The 20,362-nt window shown below is 35.2% G+C and overlaps 2 protein-coding genes across 8 annotated transcripts in view; one reads left to right on the top strand and one right to left on the bottom strand.

Moving 5' to 3' along the window:
- Positions 1-399: 399 nt before the first annotated feature.
- LOC114538355 (proto-oncogene tyrosine-protein kinase receptor Ret-like) lies at positions 400-19,271 on the top strand. Of its 4 annotated transcripts, none has more exons than XM_028559522.1 (23): positions 400-463; positions 7,042-7,117; positions 7,231-7,436; positions 7,820-7,946; positions 8,450-8,569; positions 8,854-8,968; positions 9,840-9,926; positions 10,005-10,077; positions 10,757-10,798; positions 11,937-12,156; positions 12,333-12,392; positions 13,050-13,110; positions 13,304-13,429; positions 13,722-13,889; positions 14,776-14,977; positions 15,648-15,898; positions 16,068-16,252; positions 16,702-16,866; positions 16,968-17,170; positions 17,403-17,443; positions 18,105-18,201; positions 18,444-18,592; positions 18,778-19,271. In XM_028559522.1, exons 10-23 carry the CDS (start codon positions 11,974-11,976, stop codon positions 18,813-18,815), a joined length of 1,929 nt encoding a protein of 642 aa, XP_028415323.1. In that variant the 5' UTR covers positions 400-463; positions 7,042-7,117; positions 7,231-7,436; positions 7,820-7,946; positions 8,450-8,569; positions 8,854-8,968; positions 9,840-9,926; positions 10,005-10,077; positions 10,757-10,798; positions 11,937-11,973; the 3' UTR covers positions 18,816-19,271. The 4 variants fall into 4 exon arrangements, with proteins under 4 accessions (XP_028415323.1, XP_028415322.1, XP_028415324.1 ...); XM_028559521.1 differs by lacking the exon at positions 400-463 and adding an exon at positions 4,694-4,942; XM_028559523.1 differs by lacking the exon at positions 400-463 and having other exon boundaries at positions 6,953-7,117; positions 7,231-7,304.
- The window catches only part of LOC114538353, a 54,949-nt gene continuing 53,148 nt past the window's right edge, over positions 18,562-20,362 (bottom strand). For all 4 annotated transcript variants that reach the window (XM_028559511.1, XM_028559510.1, XM_028559513.1 and 1 more), the window contains one exon: positions 18,562-18,706. In XM_028559511.1, coding sequence (XP_028415312.1) covers positions 18,633-18,706 — 74 coding nt within the window. In that variant the 3' untranslated portion in view covers positions 18,562-18,632. The remainder of the gene's footprint in view (positions 18,707-20,362) is intronic.

Below are 20,362 nucleotides of genomic sequence, written 5' to 3'. Positions count from 1 at the left end.
ATTCCAAATTTTGCTTCCAGAATTTACTTTATATGCTTCTGAAAACTCAAATAATAAATATTGATATTATAGGCCTAAATATTGTCTTAAGGCCCACACAGACATGACGCGAATTGACAACGCGACGCGAACTTTCAACGCTTTTTATTTTTCAAAAATAAAATAAATTTCAATCTATCATAATATTTTTGTATATTACATAAAAATAATACATTTTGACTGCTCTGGCGTCAATGGATTCCAAATTTTGCTTCCAGATTTTAATTTACTGTATGCTTCTGAAAACTCTTCTGAAAACTCAAAATTGGCGTCGCGTTGCCGCTTCGCGTCCGGTGTGTGTGTGGGCCTTCAAGAAATTTTATTCCGCCATGCGGTTTTTTGTTTGTTTCTGGCTATAATTGTGTTATGCGAGGCTCTTGAAGTGAATATCTCACCATGTGTCAAACGTTGTAAAGACGAAAAGGTGAGGGAGTTCAGGTTGAAGTATTTTTTTAGGAAATGTACAGTATTAAAAAGACAGTAGCTATTTCTACCCAAGCTGTATCTGTCATGATAATTGATCAAAGACAAAGTATATCTATAGAAAATTTAGCTGATATAAAATTTCACTATCAGGTGACAGGTGTTGTAACGAATCTATGATTCTTCCTGCTACTGAATTCTCAATGTTGCATGGTGCAAATTTACTATATATATAGAGCTTGATTATATATTAACTTTTTACGACCTAGGTAAAAACATGGCCTACGAACAATAGTATTAATATATAGTGTTTATATACACTGACCGATAATATACTTAATAATTTCCTATTTGCTTTTCAGTCCAAAGGTTATTATAATAGATATAATTCAGGTTATATATACGCAACTCTGTATCAAGCGGGACACGATTTGCTGATAAACTAGTATAGCCCCATGAAATGTTCGAAGATGAAAACGGTCTGTTTATCTGATTAGAATTTATCACTTGCCGCTAAACTTGCATGCTCATATAGCGTGTCATTTACTGTCCGCAGGGAATGCTATTCACGATGCGTTCTTGCGAGCAAGTATTTTGTCTTCTGATTACGGTGATTACATTGTGTGAGGCTCTGGAGGTAGCTAAATATCATAGGGTGTGAAAAACACTGCAAGAATAAAGAAAGTGATGCCTTGTTTATGAACTATTCTCATCCATGGTCAGTACAAGTGCAGTGTTCGATACTACTACAAGTGGAAATGTGGTGATAATTGATATAAATATCTTGAGTATAGAAGCTGAGTTGTGCATGTAAAGCCCGCCGCACACGTGAGCTTACTGCCTTGCGAGGTCGTTAGCTCAGCTGATAGCTCTCCGAGAGCTGCTCGGGTTAAGGGTATAGTGAGACTGGCAGGTTTATGTATTGCTACAATTAATACCAGGTGAAAAATTACATTTTAGACAAAAAAACAACTTAACGTTAATCATACAAAGTCCCTTTGTTTTGAGGCGCCCTTGTCCGAAAAATTCGCTTCATATTTCTAGACATGTCAAAGCACTAACTACAGCGAAGTCACATGCCTTGAGCTATAGTGCCCATATTTCAGTGAATGTTTATACGATCTCGCTTCCGTTTCCGGCGTCTCTCCAAACGTCTGTATTATACAACCCCATGGAAGTCTTCGCAAATTATACATGTATAATGAATAGATACTATTAACAAGATAGGGGGAATAAAGCAGTGATATAAATTATCTGAAACAGAAAGTGACTTGTGCATGCATGCAGCATGCCAGTGGCCCATTGCCAGGGTTGTATAGCCTGGCAGGTTTACATACCAAGATGCTTTTAGACAAATTACATGTTATAAATATAGACAAAATGAGAAATTTAACGCTATTCAAACGAACTCCCTTGCTTTCAGGCGCCTTCATCCAAAAACTTCTCATTAATTTTTTTTTGGCAGTGCTTATATACTGCATCTCAGAGCACTACTGCGAAGCCGCAATTGAGCTAGTATTCGTATATCATTGAGTGTATATACAATCTTTCGTTACCCTGCCTCTTCAAGTGTAAACTTTCCGTCTTCCAAATTATACAAAGACTAGCCGTATATAAAAAAGTCCGCTATTCGATTATTAAAAAATAATGAGCGTGCGCGTCCTTGTTCAAAAATCGTGTCTCGCCCACTGCGAAAAAGAAAAAAAGAATAAAAACGCCTCGTTTCCCTACCTGAACATACGATAAAAACGGCCAGACCGGTCCTGTTGTATTTTAGTACAGACAGATTACTTTGTATTTTAGATTGTTTCAAGAAATCTGCAGTCCAGTATATCGTTATTATTAATTTCACATCTGCCTATAGCACGGGAAATGCAACTTCACCGCTATTTTCTTTATTAACGAAATACTCTATTTCATTTCAAAATATGATCGGTCTGGCCATTTTGACCCCCTAAAGGAAAGCGCCCTAAGAGGTCTTGACTTCTTTTGTCCTCGCAAGCGTTACTTCTCGTCTAAAATAAAAGTAACCAGGTTTGACTTGCATGCATGGGTATCATTCTGTCTGATCATGCAGGTATCATATAATTTGATAAAGCTAGCAAAACATGTTTGAGCATTGAAAATCGAACAATATATAGACATTTCAATATATTTTCCGGTCTCACACCCTAGTTACAAGAGCTTTGCTACACCGATAAGTGCACTGAAATACACCCTATAATATATATTCATAAAGCCACTTCATATAACTGCATAAATTACCGCAGTCGTGGAATTAATGCACATGCACCTTCACGATTCTATTTTCGCCAGAATGTATATCCTGCTGCTAAGTGTGTCAAGAAAATTGATTGAATCGAAAACCTCTGTTTGTACTTTGTGTAAATAATGAATTTTTACTCATGCATGTATATACATCAATGAATAAATATTCGATAAAACAAATTCGTATATTTTGCAATACAAATACGTATATTTTTTTCTAAAAATACCGTTTACATATAGCTATAAAAATGCCAGAGTTTTTTAAAATTAAGAAAAAGGCTAACAGTTTTTCCAATACGTGCTCGACATGAATGCTATCTTAAGGATTAGTTGACTTGTGTATGTTAGAGTAATTATATGTCAGTATGTGGAATCATCAAAGCCGGATTATATAACTGAACCCTTCTCTCGGCTTCTTCCCGACACCCGAGTTAGAATTTTTTTATCGAAATGGTCGAAATGTACGTTATTTCCAGAAATAAATTTAACACACGGCCTTTGTGTTTGTAAGCCGGTCCCAGTAATAAAGTTACAGCTGTTAAGGATTCATAAGACATCAAGGTTTTTCCCTGCATTCATGGCATACCTTCTGCGATCATAAATATTTATCATAAAACATAAGCAAGTTTAAGTGCATGAGTTCCATGATGTCTTCATGTATGCAGAATAGAAGTCTCATGATAATACCGTTAGCGAATAGCTGCAATATACATGTCTGTGGGGGGTTGTTTAGCCACATGCAATTCTCTCGTGGATGTATGGTATGTACGGAGGCATCTGAGCTTGTCATTACATTTTCAAGACTCAAGTTGCCTAATGTTGCCTACACAATTACCATACGATTATTTGTAATGCCCATATAAATTATCTTATACCATTCTTTACATTTTATTGGCAGGCATGCAGCCGCAGGTGTCGATGGATGGCGGCTTTTTGGGTATTCTTTGCATGCGCGTAGGTACTCAAATTGCCATTAGGATATATGGCACCGGCTTAATTGACATGCAGCTGAGCTTCCTTGAACGTGACCAGCTCCAAGGTCTGATCACATAATCTGATCAATCAGAGACAAAACATATAGAAATAACTTCCTATATATGCTCGAAGAAATTTGATTCCGCGATGTACTTTTGTCAAAAAGTTTGTTTGTTTGTTTCTGGCCGTAAAATTGTGTTATGCGAGACACTTAAAGTGAATATCTCACAAGAGCCGCAATCCGGCATATTATAGAAACGTCTAAGCCAGGAAACTCGACTGATGTGAATCCGGGGTCACAGACGGGTGATTCGTGACTACCTGATTATATATCGTGAAAAATTAATCTCACCCACAAGGCAATAATGTTTGCCACTTTGTGTTCGGACTTCGGAAACGAAAGACTTCGATGCCAAGCCCCGCATGCTGCGCGTATCCAAAATGGCGGATTCATGGCAAACTTGCGGTTAAATACAGGAATCGCACATCTACTATAATAAATATTACATAAAGTTTCCCCACTAAAAAATACTGCTGTCCATTCTATTCAGTGTTGGTAAGTATGATAATAATTTTTAGCCTTTTTAGTCGGTGTGTCCTGCATGTGCAACTTAAGCGTCGAAACAAATATCAAATATTTCAGACTAACCCACACTCAAATCACTTATTAAATGATTGGTGAAACCCACCAATATATAGACATATGACATATCGTATAATACAAATAATCATTTTGCACCATGAAATATTGAAACAAATAACTTCTCCTTAGATTTGATATTTATTTCAATTATTTCAATTATGTGTTTACTACGCTTACAAAAACAATTTAAATACCACAATAAAGTTCGTGATGCGTGATGTTATTTTATCCTGTTCGTAACGAAATTTCGAAAATTCCGTGCGTGACACGGTATCACGACCCGGCCCCCCTTTGCCACCCCCAATAACGGGAATTTATGCGACCTGCTTAGACGTTTGGGTACTTGATACCCTCAAACGTGATCTAGAGTTTACGACAATTTCAACACTCGTTTATCTGATTAGAATTCATTCGCCGCTTGCTCGCATAGCTTAGCGTCTGTCTCGTCCGCGAGGAATTGATACATCTCACGATATGCACTTCTGCGAGCAAGTATTTCGCCTATTGTTAACAGTGATTACATTATGTGGGGCCCTTGAGGTAAATATTAAAAGAAGGACAAGATGTTTAAAAGACTGCAAGGCCAAGAATAAAGTAAGTGAGGCTTTGTTTATAAACTATAATCACGGTCAGTACAAAGGCTGCGCTCAATACTACTAACAAGTACTATTCTATAACATGTCATGTGGTGATATGACAGGGTTATATACAATTAATACCATTTGTAAAGTGTTTTAGACATATCATACACGTTAGATTAAATAAGAAATTTAACGTTAATCAAACAAAGTCAAAAACCATTGTTTTCAGACGCCTTTCACCCGAAAAGCTCTCTTTACGTTTTTAGGTATGCAATGCTTATACGTGGATTTACAAGTCGCAGTTGGCTAGCTTTAATTAATATTGCAATGAGTGTATATACGATCTCGCTTCCGTCACTTCTTGTTATGTTTAATTCCTGTCTTCGCAACTGAGTCACCGATATTTCAATGACAATATAGGTCCGACACTTTTGTTACAAGAGCTAGCCGACGAGTTCCCTGAAATGCTCTAGCTTCTATATTAAATATATAAAGCTACTGATATAATTAATAGTCATAAAGAACTTGTCCTTCCCATAACTAAACTTTCTTTATTAAAATGACCGCTCTGAGCCGGTTCGTGCACGCTTTATATAAGTTGAATCGAAAACCTCTTTTGTCTCTGTGCTTTGTGTCAGTAATGAAATTTTACTCATACATGCACCGATCAATATTTGTAAAACAAATTCGTTGATTAGCTACACGTATACATGTATTTATTTTGCACCTAAAAATCCCATTTATAAATACCATGATGAATAGATTAAACATGACGATTAATGATTAATGCACTCTGTGAGTACATTAAGGATTAATGCACTCTTTGTTTGTGCATTATCGGGTTTTTACATGCACTCGTTCACAAACAAGGAACGAGAAGTTCAATACTCGGCGAAGCCGAGTGCAGTATTGAACTTCTTTCTCGTTCCTTGTTTGTGAACGAGTGCATGTAAAACCGGATAATGCACAAACAAAGAGTGCTTTTAATAATGCTTTTAATATTCATTTTGAGTAAACTCGTAAAAACTTTATATCATTTTTAAACTTAACTAACAACACATGCTTACCTTTAAATACTGAAACACCTCAAGCGGTTGCATGCCCGTTTAGTATTTTTAGTGTGGATTCATCTATAATTACATTAATTTCCTCTTTACTAAGTTCGGCAATTTTTTTGTTTGTTGCCGCCATTTTGCTAGTGCAAAAATCCTATAACGGCACTGCCGTGGCGTTGTTGCTATATAACATTCACTCACGTAGTACAAATCGACCAATCAGAACGTAAGTTTACAAAAAATGAATATTAACTCGTTTTAATTTACGCGTGCTCGATATTGCAGCAAGATACGTGATCGTGATGATATTTGATGTTACTATCTTGAAGATTAGTTAACTTGAGCATGTCAGGGTAATCGACTATTCTGTCGAATCATCAAAGTCGAATTATTAAATCTTTTTTGATTACTTGCATGGACTTGGCGTTTGCCTTTGCGTTTGGCGTCTTTCGGACGGCAGAACTTGCATTTCTAGTATGGAAACCTCGTCCGACAGCGATTCTTAGATGATTGCGCTATTAGCGAATAGCTATATAATATGTTTGTCTATGGAGGCAATATCCATAATTCTCTCTGCATGGGGTCATAGCCTTCCTAAAATTTTTCTTGTAATTTTTTTCCTGGATTGGATATTTCCTGCTTTGTCAGTATCAATTTGTAAAGTATCTGCTGAATTCGCTCCCGAAGGAGCAGGGTGGTAGCATCACCTAACAATTAACTTCACATAATGTGGTATATAACAACTGTCCAAAACTCATAGACATTAGACAACATATATAGGAACTATATATAGTATAGTTCCTTCACCCCATCGATTGCTGGCTATACTTACGAGCCCCCAATCAGGTATATCTCTTTGGCAACTGAAAGACATTCAATTATTTGTCATAGTAAATTTAAAATATCACTGCCTTCATAGATTTCTCTTGCCTTGGTCTTCTCAATAATTCATCCAATATAGTTCGCTTCCTTTTGTATTACGAGATTATACCGTGGAGATTAATTTAGATTTTTTAACCTCTTTTACAAATGTCATGATTGCTTTCTGGTTTAACAGCTGTTTCATAAATATCCAGCTTTCTGTGACACGACATATTGTGGTCAAGAATATCTCAAGTCTTTAGTGGAAAAAGGTCAGTTAAATTCCTGAGGAATTATTCCGTGAATAATTGTCTTATTTGAACTTATCCAACTCAGCCCTTTTTAGAAAGTCATCATAATTTCTCTTTCTAAATTGCACATATAGCCAGCAATTCAGAAAGTACTTTACCGAAACCTGTTGCACCGAAACTGGTTGAGACTGGGTGGCAGAAAATACGAGTACGTTTTAATACAACAGAGCTGAAGAACCACAGCGATGTTGATTATATTTTAGAAGTGAAGCCATTATGGGGTCGTCACGAGAGAGGCCAGCACTATGTTGTATTTCCTTACATAAAGCCATACCTTCTTGTAAGTTACCTTCTTTTCGAACCATGGTCATAAATCTATTTCCAAATAAATTAAAGTATAAAACAAAAAACGCAAACACATTTTTCGTTGATGCCATGCATGCAAGCATCGAGAAATTCAGATTTCCTAGGTCCTTTTATTGAGAGAGACTGCTGTCGATATTTTATCACATCAGCCACCTTGACAGAAAGAATAGGCTGACTTGATGACTTTTTGACTTTGAACAAGAAAGCCAATCCGTATACGTATAGCTGTGGACGCAGTGGGGATGATCGTTTCCCGACCAACGAAAGGCGCGACCCAACTGCACGAAGTCTTATTGCCATACAATATTTAGTCATGCTAGCCTATAATTTACTTCTCTTTGGGTTTTTATCCACCAGACCAATCATACAACGTATACAATTGAGGACCTCGAGCCGAATACTGGTTATAAATTTAGAGTGCTCGCTCTAAAACAAAACAGATGGTCGACATTTAGTAACTGGAGTAGTGTCATGAATACAACTGGTAAGCATGCATGAAATGGTGTCTACGTTGAATACATAGTCATGGCTGTGCTTTTTCTTAATTGTGCGCACGGTGTGCAAAGTTAGAAAACGTAGCTAATTAGAAGCGTTATAATGTCCGGGCGTTAAGAACGCGTACAAATATATAGCTGAAAGGATCGAAGCTTACAAAGATCGCGTTAAGTCTGGTTTCCATTTAATTGTAATTGTCGTTAATGAGTAATTTTCACCCTTGAGAAATAGTCCGGTTGTAAATTTGTCTTTAATACTGTATGCAAATCGGTCATTGTTCACTGCACACAAATAGAAATATTCTATCACATCAGCCACCTTGACATTTTCACGAGGAGAACCAAACATCTGCCTAGTACCCAATCTTGCAAAAAAAAACAATGCACAGGCGTATCTTTAATAAGGGTCTTGCATATTAACATGGTATAGCTTGTTTTGCAGTAATGAGTAAAAAACGGCGTGTGTAACTCTTTCGATTATACGCAATTTTAGACCTTTGCGAAGAACCTCCATGTGGCGTAACAAATATCCGCTTGGAATTGACAACCGAGATACCTTATCAAAAAAGGGTGAATTTGAAATCCTTTTTTCGTTGGAAGCCAAGTACTACATGTAAGTATAGTCACTATAGTGATAAAGGGCGATAAGTATAGCGACAAGTCGCGCAAATTTGAAAATAATACACGAGGGCGCCACATGCAAATACTACCGCTCCTATATACGTGCGCCAATGATCTTTAGACTTCTAAACTCCCAATTTCGCTCGAGTAGTCAATCAGCTTGCAAGAATGATATCGGACCGCAAGAAGAAAACAGAACCAGTTAATATATGGTCGGTTTAAAATTCTATACATGCAATGTACATAAGCACAGACGTTTCCGTTCATTTTAATCAGTGAAACAAACAAGACTCGGCTGCCTGGCGTTCGTCAAGAAATGGAAGTAATAAGCGAGTGTCGAAAAATTTATGACGACGTTAATCAATTCCGTAAAATCAAGAACACTGGATTGGTAAGTTATATTATATATGACACGCGTTTCAGTCGCCTTAAACGATTCGATGAAAAATGCGGCCTACAGAAGCGTTTGAGTCCTTATACTTCATGGTGTAAACATCTGGTCCTTGTATTACTTCATGCTTGGCCCAGTTTTTGTGGCTGATATCAAATGTATACAATTTTTATCGGTTGCGTGTCCCGCAGGGGAAAAACCGGATCTTGGCCAACTTATACCAGATTATAAATTAACTGTTTTCTTATTACTTTATATATATTTCTTTACTCTATATTTAAAAACTAGTTATACCAACGCTCATAAAAATTGGAAAAACGTCCTGGAAATTTCTCACTCATGAATGAAGGGCTGATCGCGTTTAACACAATTTCTCGTTGTTGAAATGCAAAGCCGTCTGTTTCATCTGTTCTTTCTAAGATCTTTATAAGCATACCAAAATGGAGACTGTTATAAATATTTTGACATCATTACATGCAAAATATTGATCAGTTGGTGAAATACTGCAGTTTTGATGATGATTTAGATGATTTAATGAACTTTGTTGAAACTGAAGAACCAGACTCGAATTCCCATGCGAAGCATTCCTCCGATTCAACATACTATATAATTATGTATATATATAACAATTAAATTATTACACAGAATAAAATAAAACAAGCGGGAGAATCAAAATGGGAAAAGTGGGAGGATCAAAATTATTGCTTTTGGCAAACAAGCATTTTGCAAACAAAGAGTTTACACTTTTGCATCGATTATACCTTCAATTAATACATGACGTTTTAGTAACATACAACGGTTGAGCGTTATACAATACCGTTGAATGAATTTATCTTAATCATAAAAACTTATTAAATTTTTCCTCCTTAAGGATACTTTCATTAAGCAAGAAAATGCAAGCTCCACCTTCGAAGAGAAAAAAAAGCATGTTTATTATAATTGTTGGTACAAGTTAGAGGTATGTGATTAAAAATGAGCTAGTTCTTAATAATAATATATACCGCCAATCCCAATAATAAAATTTCCAATTTAAAAGATGAAGGCTGTGGATAAGTTTGAAGCAACGACGCTTTCCTTAGCAAAAAGGAAATGGATTTTCCATATACCCAGTAAGTGTAAATTTTTTTCAAAGGAGACATATTTCTTAATATATAAATTGGAATCAAACCAACTAACACTATTTAATACAACAAATCAACTACTTTGAGGTTAATTTTAGCGTATGTAAATAACAGAATTAGAAGTTGCTGAACGACAATTAAAGTACAAACGTATCTTTGTGAATTTCATCTTCGACAGAAATTAAAAGCAATACGAGTCAACCTAAACGATTAAGCAGTTTATAATGTTTTTCTTCGACTGATTGCCACGATCGTTTTCATATACCAAATATTTAGTCATGTTTCATGGGCAGTACCATGAAAAGAAAAAAAAACGTCTAACTGAGATGCCGAGAAACCTAAATTTGATTGTTCTCTTTTACTAATGCGTAGTGAAAGAGAATATTCTTCGAGTAACAAATGCTATTATGGTCTGGCCGCAGAGCAATTAGTCATCCTATAGATTTACATTGAAAATTGAGGCAAAAATAAAAAAATTAATAAAAGGATAAATCTTGATAGAATAATTCTTGGTCTTAACACTTAAAAATAGCATGAAATTCATTGCAAACTTTATATGTCACTGGCATATATAATGCCACCACCTTACAGGCATTTTTTTCTTTCAATGGAGACTCTAATTGTTGATGCGTTGTATTCATATGTCATATGTTGTTGTTACTTTCAGAGTGTATAAAGATCAGTAAAACAATTATTTGCGGATGTAATTGTAAGTAGATGATAATATAAAGTAAACTAATTCCGATATAACCAGGGAGTGGTGTGGCAAAACAACTTTGCATCAAATGACAAAGTTCCTTAAGTCAATACGTCGAGAAGTGTCTATTTAGGCAGTTGTCACACAGCATTTGATGCGAAAGTAATTAAGATAAACACCTGATATTACACCTCAGGGGCCCGTTGTATAAAACTCTATATATAACTACATTTTTGCATAGTAATAAATTTAATTCTAGTTTACTCAGAAATACACGACTTTGATTGGCCAATTCTGCCCTTAAATACATGCAGTTAAAAGCTAACTAATCTTTTGTACAACTCAATGCAAGGCCCTGGGAAATATATAAACGTGCACTCAGATGGTATATGAGTTGTTACCCGAAGTCGATGCAGTTATACGCACGTTGGATTTCCGAGATAAAATGCAAGACAATGCATGATTTGTAAAATATGCTATAAATACAAGTAATCATGCAATGGCGAGTACAAATCGGCATTGATAGTACCTGCATGGTCCAGTGATGTTTTACGAACGACATCGCATCAATATTTGTTCAGTTCGTATTAGCATGATATAGAACTTGTGCTTCTTTAAAATCTTGTCAAGATATTCTTTTTGAATTTAGGACAGAATTTTGAATTCGAGCTGGTTATCAAAATACAGTTCTGCTAGTCTGTTATTTTTGTACATTTGCCAGTATTTTTATTTATCTTTTCTGGTTTTCAAGTTCCTTCATTCACGACTTTTAGTTTGTGTGCAAATAACATTACGTCATTTTGTTTATTTTGGAAAAGTTATTTTAAAATTGCACTGCAATTTAATTCATGAAATAACTTCATGCATACTCCTCTTAACTAATCTACATCATATAATGTTGGATGCAAGTGGCAGCAAAACACACGCCAAGCGCCCGCGAACAAAAATGCTTCCTTTCAATACATATTGTTTATAAAAATGCCTCATGCATGATAAGCTACTTCTTAACCTTGTTTCCTTGGGATATAAAAAATAAATATCTGAACATGCTCATGGTACATGTTTTATGGGATTGGAGATGTATAAAATCACCTCGGTCTGGAAGTATGTCTTTTCCATATACCTAAAACAAAATCTGATTATTCCTCAGATACGTTTGATGGCGATGAAGTATAGTGAAAGGCCAGATGAATGCGACTTACAAAAGAACATCAGAAAAAACTGCTACTGTACATTTTACTTGGAATGATACAATTTGGAGAAATCTGAGTAACTTTACCTATCACGCATTTACGATATACCATGACGAGGAGTTTTTAAAAACGGAACCGAAGCCTTTCTATACGAAATACTACAATGTAACATCGAAAGTAAATATATATATATATATATATATATATATTTATATATATATATATATATATATATATATATATATATATATATATATATATAATATATATATATATATATATATATATATATATATATATATATATACTTCATATGCCTGTACGATTCAGGAATCACTATTGCATCTTCGCAGGTTTCTAGTTACAACGCCACATTACATAATTTAACAATTGGAGATACGTATGATGCATATGTGAGTATTGATTTTCCTTTCGCAGTTCTTTCACGTTTAAATTAACTTGCTCCCCGCCTCCATGTTTTTAGATTTCTTATTTTATGTTGGATTTTATGTTAGCTCTTTTGCCCTGCATGCGTTTGCTTTTGCCATTTATTTTGTCTGAGATATACCGAGACTATATTTCCGAGAGTGAATTGAACCAATGCCTGGTTCTAATTATTGAATTAATGATAACTCTTATGGATCAAGTACATCAATTTTACACTTAAAATTTTCCCGACTGAAAAACACAGCACGTTTTTAGTCTTCACTTTCCTGTAACGCTAATTTATGTGATTACAATGTATCCAGTACCTGAATGCAAACATGCATGCGTGATGTAATATATTGTCCAATTGTGCTAAATAACAATTCTTTACGACTATGTAGTAACAGCAGCTATGTCGTTGGCGATGAAGTAATCTTCATGAGGGAACAATGATTTTATCCTTGATTTAGGCAATAAATTGTTATATTTTGTCATTACCTTCCAATATAACCAGGGAGCAGGGTGGCAGCGTTATAGGCAGTTGTTATACCACATTTGATGCTAAGTTAATTTGTGATTATGCATGTAGTTAATTTTTATCGTTGGCTTAGGTAAAAGGTCTACAATTTTAAAATTTTCTTTAGATTAAAGCATTCGCAGATCATCACTGTGAACACGCAGAAAGACATAATCTTTTCTTTACTGGTATAAAGCCTATCGTTTCACTAAGTGCATGCATGACTACACTTGACCACGTATCGTTTTCTTACGCGTTTACTTACTAAGTGCATGCATGACTACACTTGACCACGTATCGTTTTCTTACGCGCATGACCACACCTATCATTTTTCACGTTTGATGTAAATTCTTATTGTGATTCATCTTTTTCTTCTACAGTTGGTTTTCCATGCGAACATAAAGTTTGTCCTAAGAATAGTTCGTGTCGTAGGGTTGGAAACCATGGTAAAAAAAGTGAATGTATATGCCATGGTGGTTTGGTATTGCGTAATAAAAAATGCATAGGTATGTGTCCGCAAGGCCGATGCATATATTGTAATTAGATCAAGCTTGTACTATTATACCTAACTTGCAAAGGCAACGACCACTGAGTTAGATATATCTAGTATAGGTCAGTGGCAAGTGCATAAGGATTTACCCAAAGGCGGTTTTCCACTAGGTGGAATTTTGCGCACGGAGCGGAATTTTTCATTGCTCTGCGCTTTCATGCAGAACTAATGTGAGAAAAACAAAGAGAAATTCCGCTTGGCGTGTGCAAAATTGTCAGCAAAATTATGTCATTATGCATGTGATTTAGATGAAAAACCATGCGAGAAAAATCCTTGTGGACCAAAAGAGACATGCAAACCGATTGCAGAAACGGGAAAATATAACTGCACATGCGAAGACAACCGAGTGAAAATAAATGGAATTTGTACATGCAAAGGCAACCTAGTGGAAATAAATGGGGTTTGTGACTTAAAAGGTAAGAGCAAGAAATATACGTTATCATATTTTCTATACTTTTTTCTAATTTAAAACATTGCTCGCGCATATATAGCCACGAAGTGGTAAAACACAGGCGGTGAAACGACCATGCTATAAAATTCAACAAGAAAGAAACTATAAGTACAACAAAAAATGTTAAAAAATGGTCAGAAACATTAAGGATTTACAATCGCGGCAATAGAAGCGTTCCGAAAAATATCCAGTAATTAATTTGCTCAAATTCATCAGTTGTCTAACTTGTCTTACGGAGTTCATCAAATATTTGAAAAACTCCTTGAAAAACTGCTAACTTCCGGTTTTGAACTGACCAATCTCTAATCCTATTGGATAATGAAATAAATAGAAACGGAAATTTTATTTGATGAACCCGGTAAACCAACAGATAAATTTAAACAAATAAATTACTCGATTTTTTGGGAACGCTTCTATTGCCGCGACTGTAAATGTAAGATAATTTTATCAAATTACGTTTTCGATTCTGGATGGAAGTTTGAAAATGTGATGAAATTTGAAGATGATTGGAAAATACGAAGTGTGATGAAATTTGCCGTGTTCTGATGTGCGATGGCTGTTGCAGTGCGAAAATAATTTATTTAAAATACGTATACGCGATCCTATGTAAAAAAACAGCTTTTTGTGATGACCAATCTAAGAACTCTTTGTGATGATTAATCGTATAAGATCTCTGTGATGTATGTGAAAATAATCACGTGAATTCAGTGGTGATATATCCAATCAAGGTCACTATTGTGCAAATGGTCTTTTCACCAAATTTACTAGACAGCATGCAGGTATACGCACTCTACATATGTATAGCAATTCTCGATATATAGTATCATGACTCTTTAGTTCAATTTTCTTAGAAACCGGGAATAAGAACGTGGAAAATTACACAAATGTTGTAGTTGTCGCCGTCTTAACGCCTCTGGCTGTGATTCTGATTGCTATAATCTTCATCGTTTGGTTACGTAGACGTCACAACAAGCAAATGACTTTTATAGAAACAGAATTTGAAAACGCTATGGAAACTATAATTACAAATAGGAGCATCATCAATGTACGATCGTAAGTATCAATGTAATAAATGAAAGTTGTGAGTGAATAACTATAGCTTTTAGGTAACAAAAGAACAATAGAATTATAGAACGCCCGCTAAATGAAAAACATTTGACGAAATACATGAAAATAATTTTAAATTACCTTTGATTGTCATATAATTGGCTAAAATCGTTACGTAGTTACCATGCTTAATCCAGTTTTTAACCACGTGCTTCTCAGATCAGATACGCATTAAAAAGACAAAATATATAGGTGCCGGATTTTGCCGGCACGCGGTAAAGAACAATATATAAATATGAGTTGATTAGGTATAGCCATATTTAAAAATTTGTGTCGAAAAGCGTGAAAACTTAAGACCCCACTATATATATAGTAAACATCGAAAAGCTACAGCAAGTACCACTATTCAGTGCCTTTCTTTCTGGATTTATAGCTTATAGCAATTTATACTTGTGTAAGCGACGTAACGAGCTCACTGATCCAGTCCGCTAAATAAACCCAAAAACCAATCCGTCGAACATGAATGACCCGGAATTTAAAACCCCATGCATAATCGCGGCTTGCTGCACAGGTACATATAGCTGCACGTGCACGGCCAATCACAATGACATTAACGCATCTAAGCATGCGCATGCAGTGTCAATCGAAATGACGATATTATGCATTGTTTGATTAGTATTGATCTCGATCTGCTGGGAGACGGAGTGAATACAAAAGAGATGAATTTGATTTACGTTTCTCAAGACAACATTTACGAGATTCCGGAAGATATATTGGAGCCGATTAGTCGATATGAACTTCCTCCGGATTCTGTGCGACTTCGCCGAATCATTGGCAAAGGAGCGTTTGGCAGAGTATACGCTGGTGAAGCCCATGGAATTAACGGAAATCCTGAATTGACAGCAGTTGCCATAAAAACACTAAAAGGTTAAGCTATATTCATTAATGATATACATATGAAATTCAGAGAAAACGTATAGATCTGTCACATAAATAATAATAAATAATAATAATAAATCATAATAATAATAGATGTTGTTGAAAACTTTAAAAACATAATCCGGCGCCAATTCGAATCCTTTAACATTTATTTTAGAATCCGCTAATGAAGACGAACTTAGTGACTTCTTACGGGAAATTGATCTAATGAAAGACCTTGGAGAACATGAAAATGTCATTAATATGTACGGTTGCTGCACAAAGTGTCGTCCAATATGCCTAGTGTTGGAATACGCGCCAGGTGGAAATTTGCTCAATTACCTGAGAGCTCTTAAAAAGAAGGTGGGCATGTAGCTAATAAGCAAATATAGAGTCAATTCAAAGTTCCAGCCATCTTGGCGATTGCAAGCGTATTATTATTATAAAGAGAGGATATTTACTTACATTTAGGATATACGTATATTAGCTGTTTATATACGAGTAAAATCGCGACTTATTTTATGAACTATGGGCTGCGGACCTACGCAACTTTGTGAAGAAAAAAGCTTGTTTTTGTCATAGCTCAACTTTCAGTTGCATATTTCCCCCTATATTTAGTTACAATAATCAGTACATATTTCTATTTCTACCTCATCAGGCTATAGGCGAAACTGTCGGCAATTTTGGGGCCTTTTGATTTTTTATTCTCGACCTATCTATCATTATACCAGATATTGCAGAATAGCTATCTCATAGTAGTGATATTGCATGAAAATCAGTCATTTGTGTAAATACACTTTTTTCTTTTAAAGTGTAAAGATATCGTGGCTGCGCAGTCACACGAAGTGACAAATTCTACCAACGATCATGCAGAAGATTCCAATGCGGAGATCTCAAACAGAATAAAAGAGGAAATTCGAGCTGCTTTAGATTCCAAGCAATTAGAATCGTTTTCGTATCAAATAGCTGCTGGAATGGTAAATAAATAATAAATGTGATTTCAACAAATATAGTTATTTAGTGCATGTTCAACTTTTATGAAGCCTGTATTAAATTATAAGTTACTTATCTAAATTAGAAACACATTTCTGACCATGGCATCGTACATCGTGACTTGGCTGCAAGAAATATACTACTTGGCAAAGACAAAACTTTGAAAATATCAGATTTTGGTCTATCACGTGAAGGAGCATACGTGCAAAAATCTATGGGGAGAATTCCTTTCCGGTGGTTGGCAATTGAAGCGATACAAGAACGAAGTTATTCTACCGCCAGTGACGTGTGAGTATTAAGGATATATATTTTATTCGTTTCTTGCCGGTATAAAATACTCGTAAAATACCAGACCAAATTAATTACGTCTACACATTCAATAAAGTCTGATTTTTTCTTCGTTCAAACCGGAGAAACAAACAAGTGAAAAAAGTGCGGGTTACTAGTATAGCTACGACTTTTGCATGAAATGAAGTCTAGTTCAATGTCATTTCTTCAGTGTTATTTTTCGTATTTTTAGCTGGGCGTTTGGAGTTGTCTTGTGGGAAATATGTACATTAGGTAAGGAAATCCGCTTTATTCATTTATGCAAATCAATATCAGGAATTCGTCGTTTTGCTTAAATATTGGTATTTATCATATTTGTATAGAGATTTATGCACAGCAGAATGCTGAAATAAAAAATCGTATTTCACTGTGTAAATTAATTTCATGCAATTTGATTGGACGTACGATGTTTTTCACGAGTGAAAAAATGCTATACACGGCTTTTGATTGGACGATGTCATTTCGGCGGCAATTTGTTTACATTTTCTTTCAAGATGGCGTCGAAAAATAGGAGTGGGATTCAAAACATATTTCTCATATTCAAGATATTTTCACATTCAGCACATTCTCGAATATTTCGGAGAGAATATCTAACTTCTAATGAAGAAAAATTACAAAGAAAATGAACGGTAATAAATCTTGATGCATAAAATTTCGATTTTTGTTGCTCGCTGTGATTTTGTATATTAAAAGCGTGTCGCTGTCAAATTGATCTCTATACACCTGAAATTTCAATGCATATATGCACCATTATGAAACCATCATATATGAAACCATCGTACTCTCTAAACCTGAGCCTCTCTAAGCCGGTCTCTTTATAGAAGTAAATTACGTCCACGGCAATCTATCCCTGCGTTGAACTGAATTTTATTTATTATTTATTTTATTTTAAAAGGGGAGATACCTTACCCAGAAGTCTCGGACAGGGAACTCCGGAATTTTCTACTAAATGGAAAGAGATTGGAGAAAGTTGAAAACTGCACGGATGATATGTAAGACCCCATTATTGTTATATTTATATTTTATTCACAACCTCTTTCTGCATTGGCCACGAACCGTGATAATTAAAATGCACAGCCTTTTTTAGTTTTGCATATATATTGTTTCAGGCTAAGCCCGCGTACCGACAGGAATCCTTTTGGAGACAAAAACTTCTCCTAGTGGGAAACGGCCGCCTTAAAGCATAGTTAAGAATGTAATTCACGAAAAGAATTTTTACTTCATCTATTTTCAGATATAAGATAATGTCAAGTTGCTGGAGTCAACTACCAGAAAACAGACCAACATTTGAGGAACTGCACGATAGATTGTTGGAATTATGGATTAAAGGAAAAATCTATGTCAATGTAGACAGACTAATGAAACAATCTTTTGAAACTGAAGGTATGTTGCACATTTTCAGCAATTTTATAATACAATTAACTTATAACATAATATTGAAATAAGTCTTCGTGCCAACGCTCAGTAAGTACAGCTTCTGGTCATCTTGTTTTATTACTGTGAATAAATAATAAAGCGAATCCTTTAAAATTAAATCAATAATTTAAAAAACTTATTTCATTTTATAGGTCGTGGAAATCAGTCCGATGAGATAGGAGAGGAATAAAAATGCTATTATCTAATATTTTGCTCTCGAGTGAATAATATTGGTAAATGTAGGATGTAGGATGAAGACATTATGTTTTCTTTAACTGAAACAATAGAAACGATATAATTAAAAAATCACGCAACATGCAAGGTTCAGGTCCCTAATATGATTATGCTATTGGAAATATCTTATTCCAATATGATCAAGAATAATACGTCCTAGGTATCCTAGCCTTTGGAAATATTTTTTATTAGCTCAAATTAAAGTGCTCACTTTCCTAATTTTATTTCTGAAAACAGAATCAAAATTGGCTTTTTCAAAAGATTTTATATAGCTCTCTCGAGTCGTGATTTTTGCCACTTCCTGTGCGAACTTTTGCTCCGCCATGCTTGTGACGTAGAAAAGAGTACCGATTCTTAGTATGGCGTAGAAATACTAGTGTTACCTCTTCGGCAGGCCTTTTCGGGCAAATATAGCGGGTAGAAATCTTGCGGGTAGAAACGTAACCACTAACCCGCATATATATATATATATATATATATAATATATATATATATATAATATATAATATATATATATATATATATATATATATATAATATATAAAAAGTTTGTCTCGGAAGCAATGAAGATCAGACAAAGGATATCAAACAACACTAAATCTAATCATTTTGCACAAACGTTTTCGCTTTATTGAAAGCTCCTCAGGTGCTGAATACTTTGTAAGAAATGAGTTGTGATATCCTATATTTACATATTTCACTGGTTTGCCACTACGTCACTACACGTGTGGTGTTGGATTACTTAATGGTAATTATTTACATAAATATTTCACACAAACAAAGATATGAAAATATATAACAAAATCTTACATAAACTACATGGTATTATTATTGACATGAATTTAAATCCGGCTGAAGTATAGTTATAATGTCTCTTTCCTTCGACTCCCAGCAGTGTGACAAAATGCGGAGAAACAAGTAGGCCGTAGGATGAGCATCCAAAAGATGCTTAGAAAACGGATTCCGTTGCACCCCTCGTGGAACTACATAATTTTCACATGAATCAATAGATAAAAATTTACTTTATCAGAATCCGTTGTTCCCCAAGCGAAACAGGTGCACAATTGGGAGAACAATCCCTCCAAAGTTTTATATATTCGCGCTTCGAAATATTCGAACCGCCATTGTTTTAGTAGCAAATACGCATGCGCTTGTCAGCCAAACTCGCACTGCGCACGCGCATAAGCACACACATGCTTCAAAGTGGAAACACGCTTAGTTATGCAAAACAATCATGGCTGAAAATATTTATAAAACTCGAATATCCTCATGTTTTATTCATTTTGTTGGCGTTACGGAGCAACTTTGCAAAGTTACACGCCAAGGGCTTAAGAAATGTCTTGAGTGTAGGTCTAAATGGGCCAAACTTAAATGTCAACAAGCTGAAATAGCTAAGAAATCGTACGAGAACATCGATGACGGATCTGTCAATTCATACATGGAGAACAGGAGAAGAACCCTGACAGCATTAACTTAGAATGGTACCATCGTATGAAATGCTGG

Source organism: Dendronephthya gigantea, unplaced genomic scaffold (assembly GCF_004324835.1).
Source record: "Dendronephthya gigantea isolate DGI-Jeju-01 unplaced genomic scaffold, DenGig_1.0 000181F, whole genome shotgun sequence".
Classification (NCBI taxonomy): domain Eukaryota; kingdom Metazoa; phylum Cnidaria; class Anthozoa; order Malacalcyonacea; family Nephtheidae; genus Dendronephthya; species Dendronephthya gigantea.
The sequence above is the reverse complement of the archived record's forward strand: the minus strand, read 5'-3'. Positions and strand labels throughout refer to the sequence as shown.

Excerpts from the sequence above, each read along its gene's own strand:
- LOC114538355 (XM_028559522.1), top strand. The coding sequence starts at position 11,974 with ATGAATGCGACTTACAAAAGAACATCAGAAAAAACTGCTACTGTACAT. Across the intron at positions 13,111-13,303 it reads ACATAATCTTTTCTTTACTG|TTGGTTTTCCATGCGAACAT; the intron begins GTATAAAGCCTA and ends TTTCTTCTACAG. Across the intron at positions 17,444-18,104 it reads GTGGGAAATATGTACATTAG|GGGAGATACCTTACCCAGAA; the intron begins GTAAGGAAATCC and ends TTATTTTAAAAG.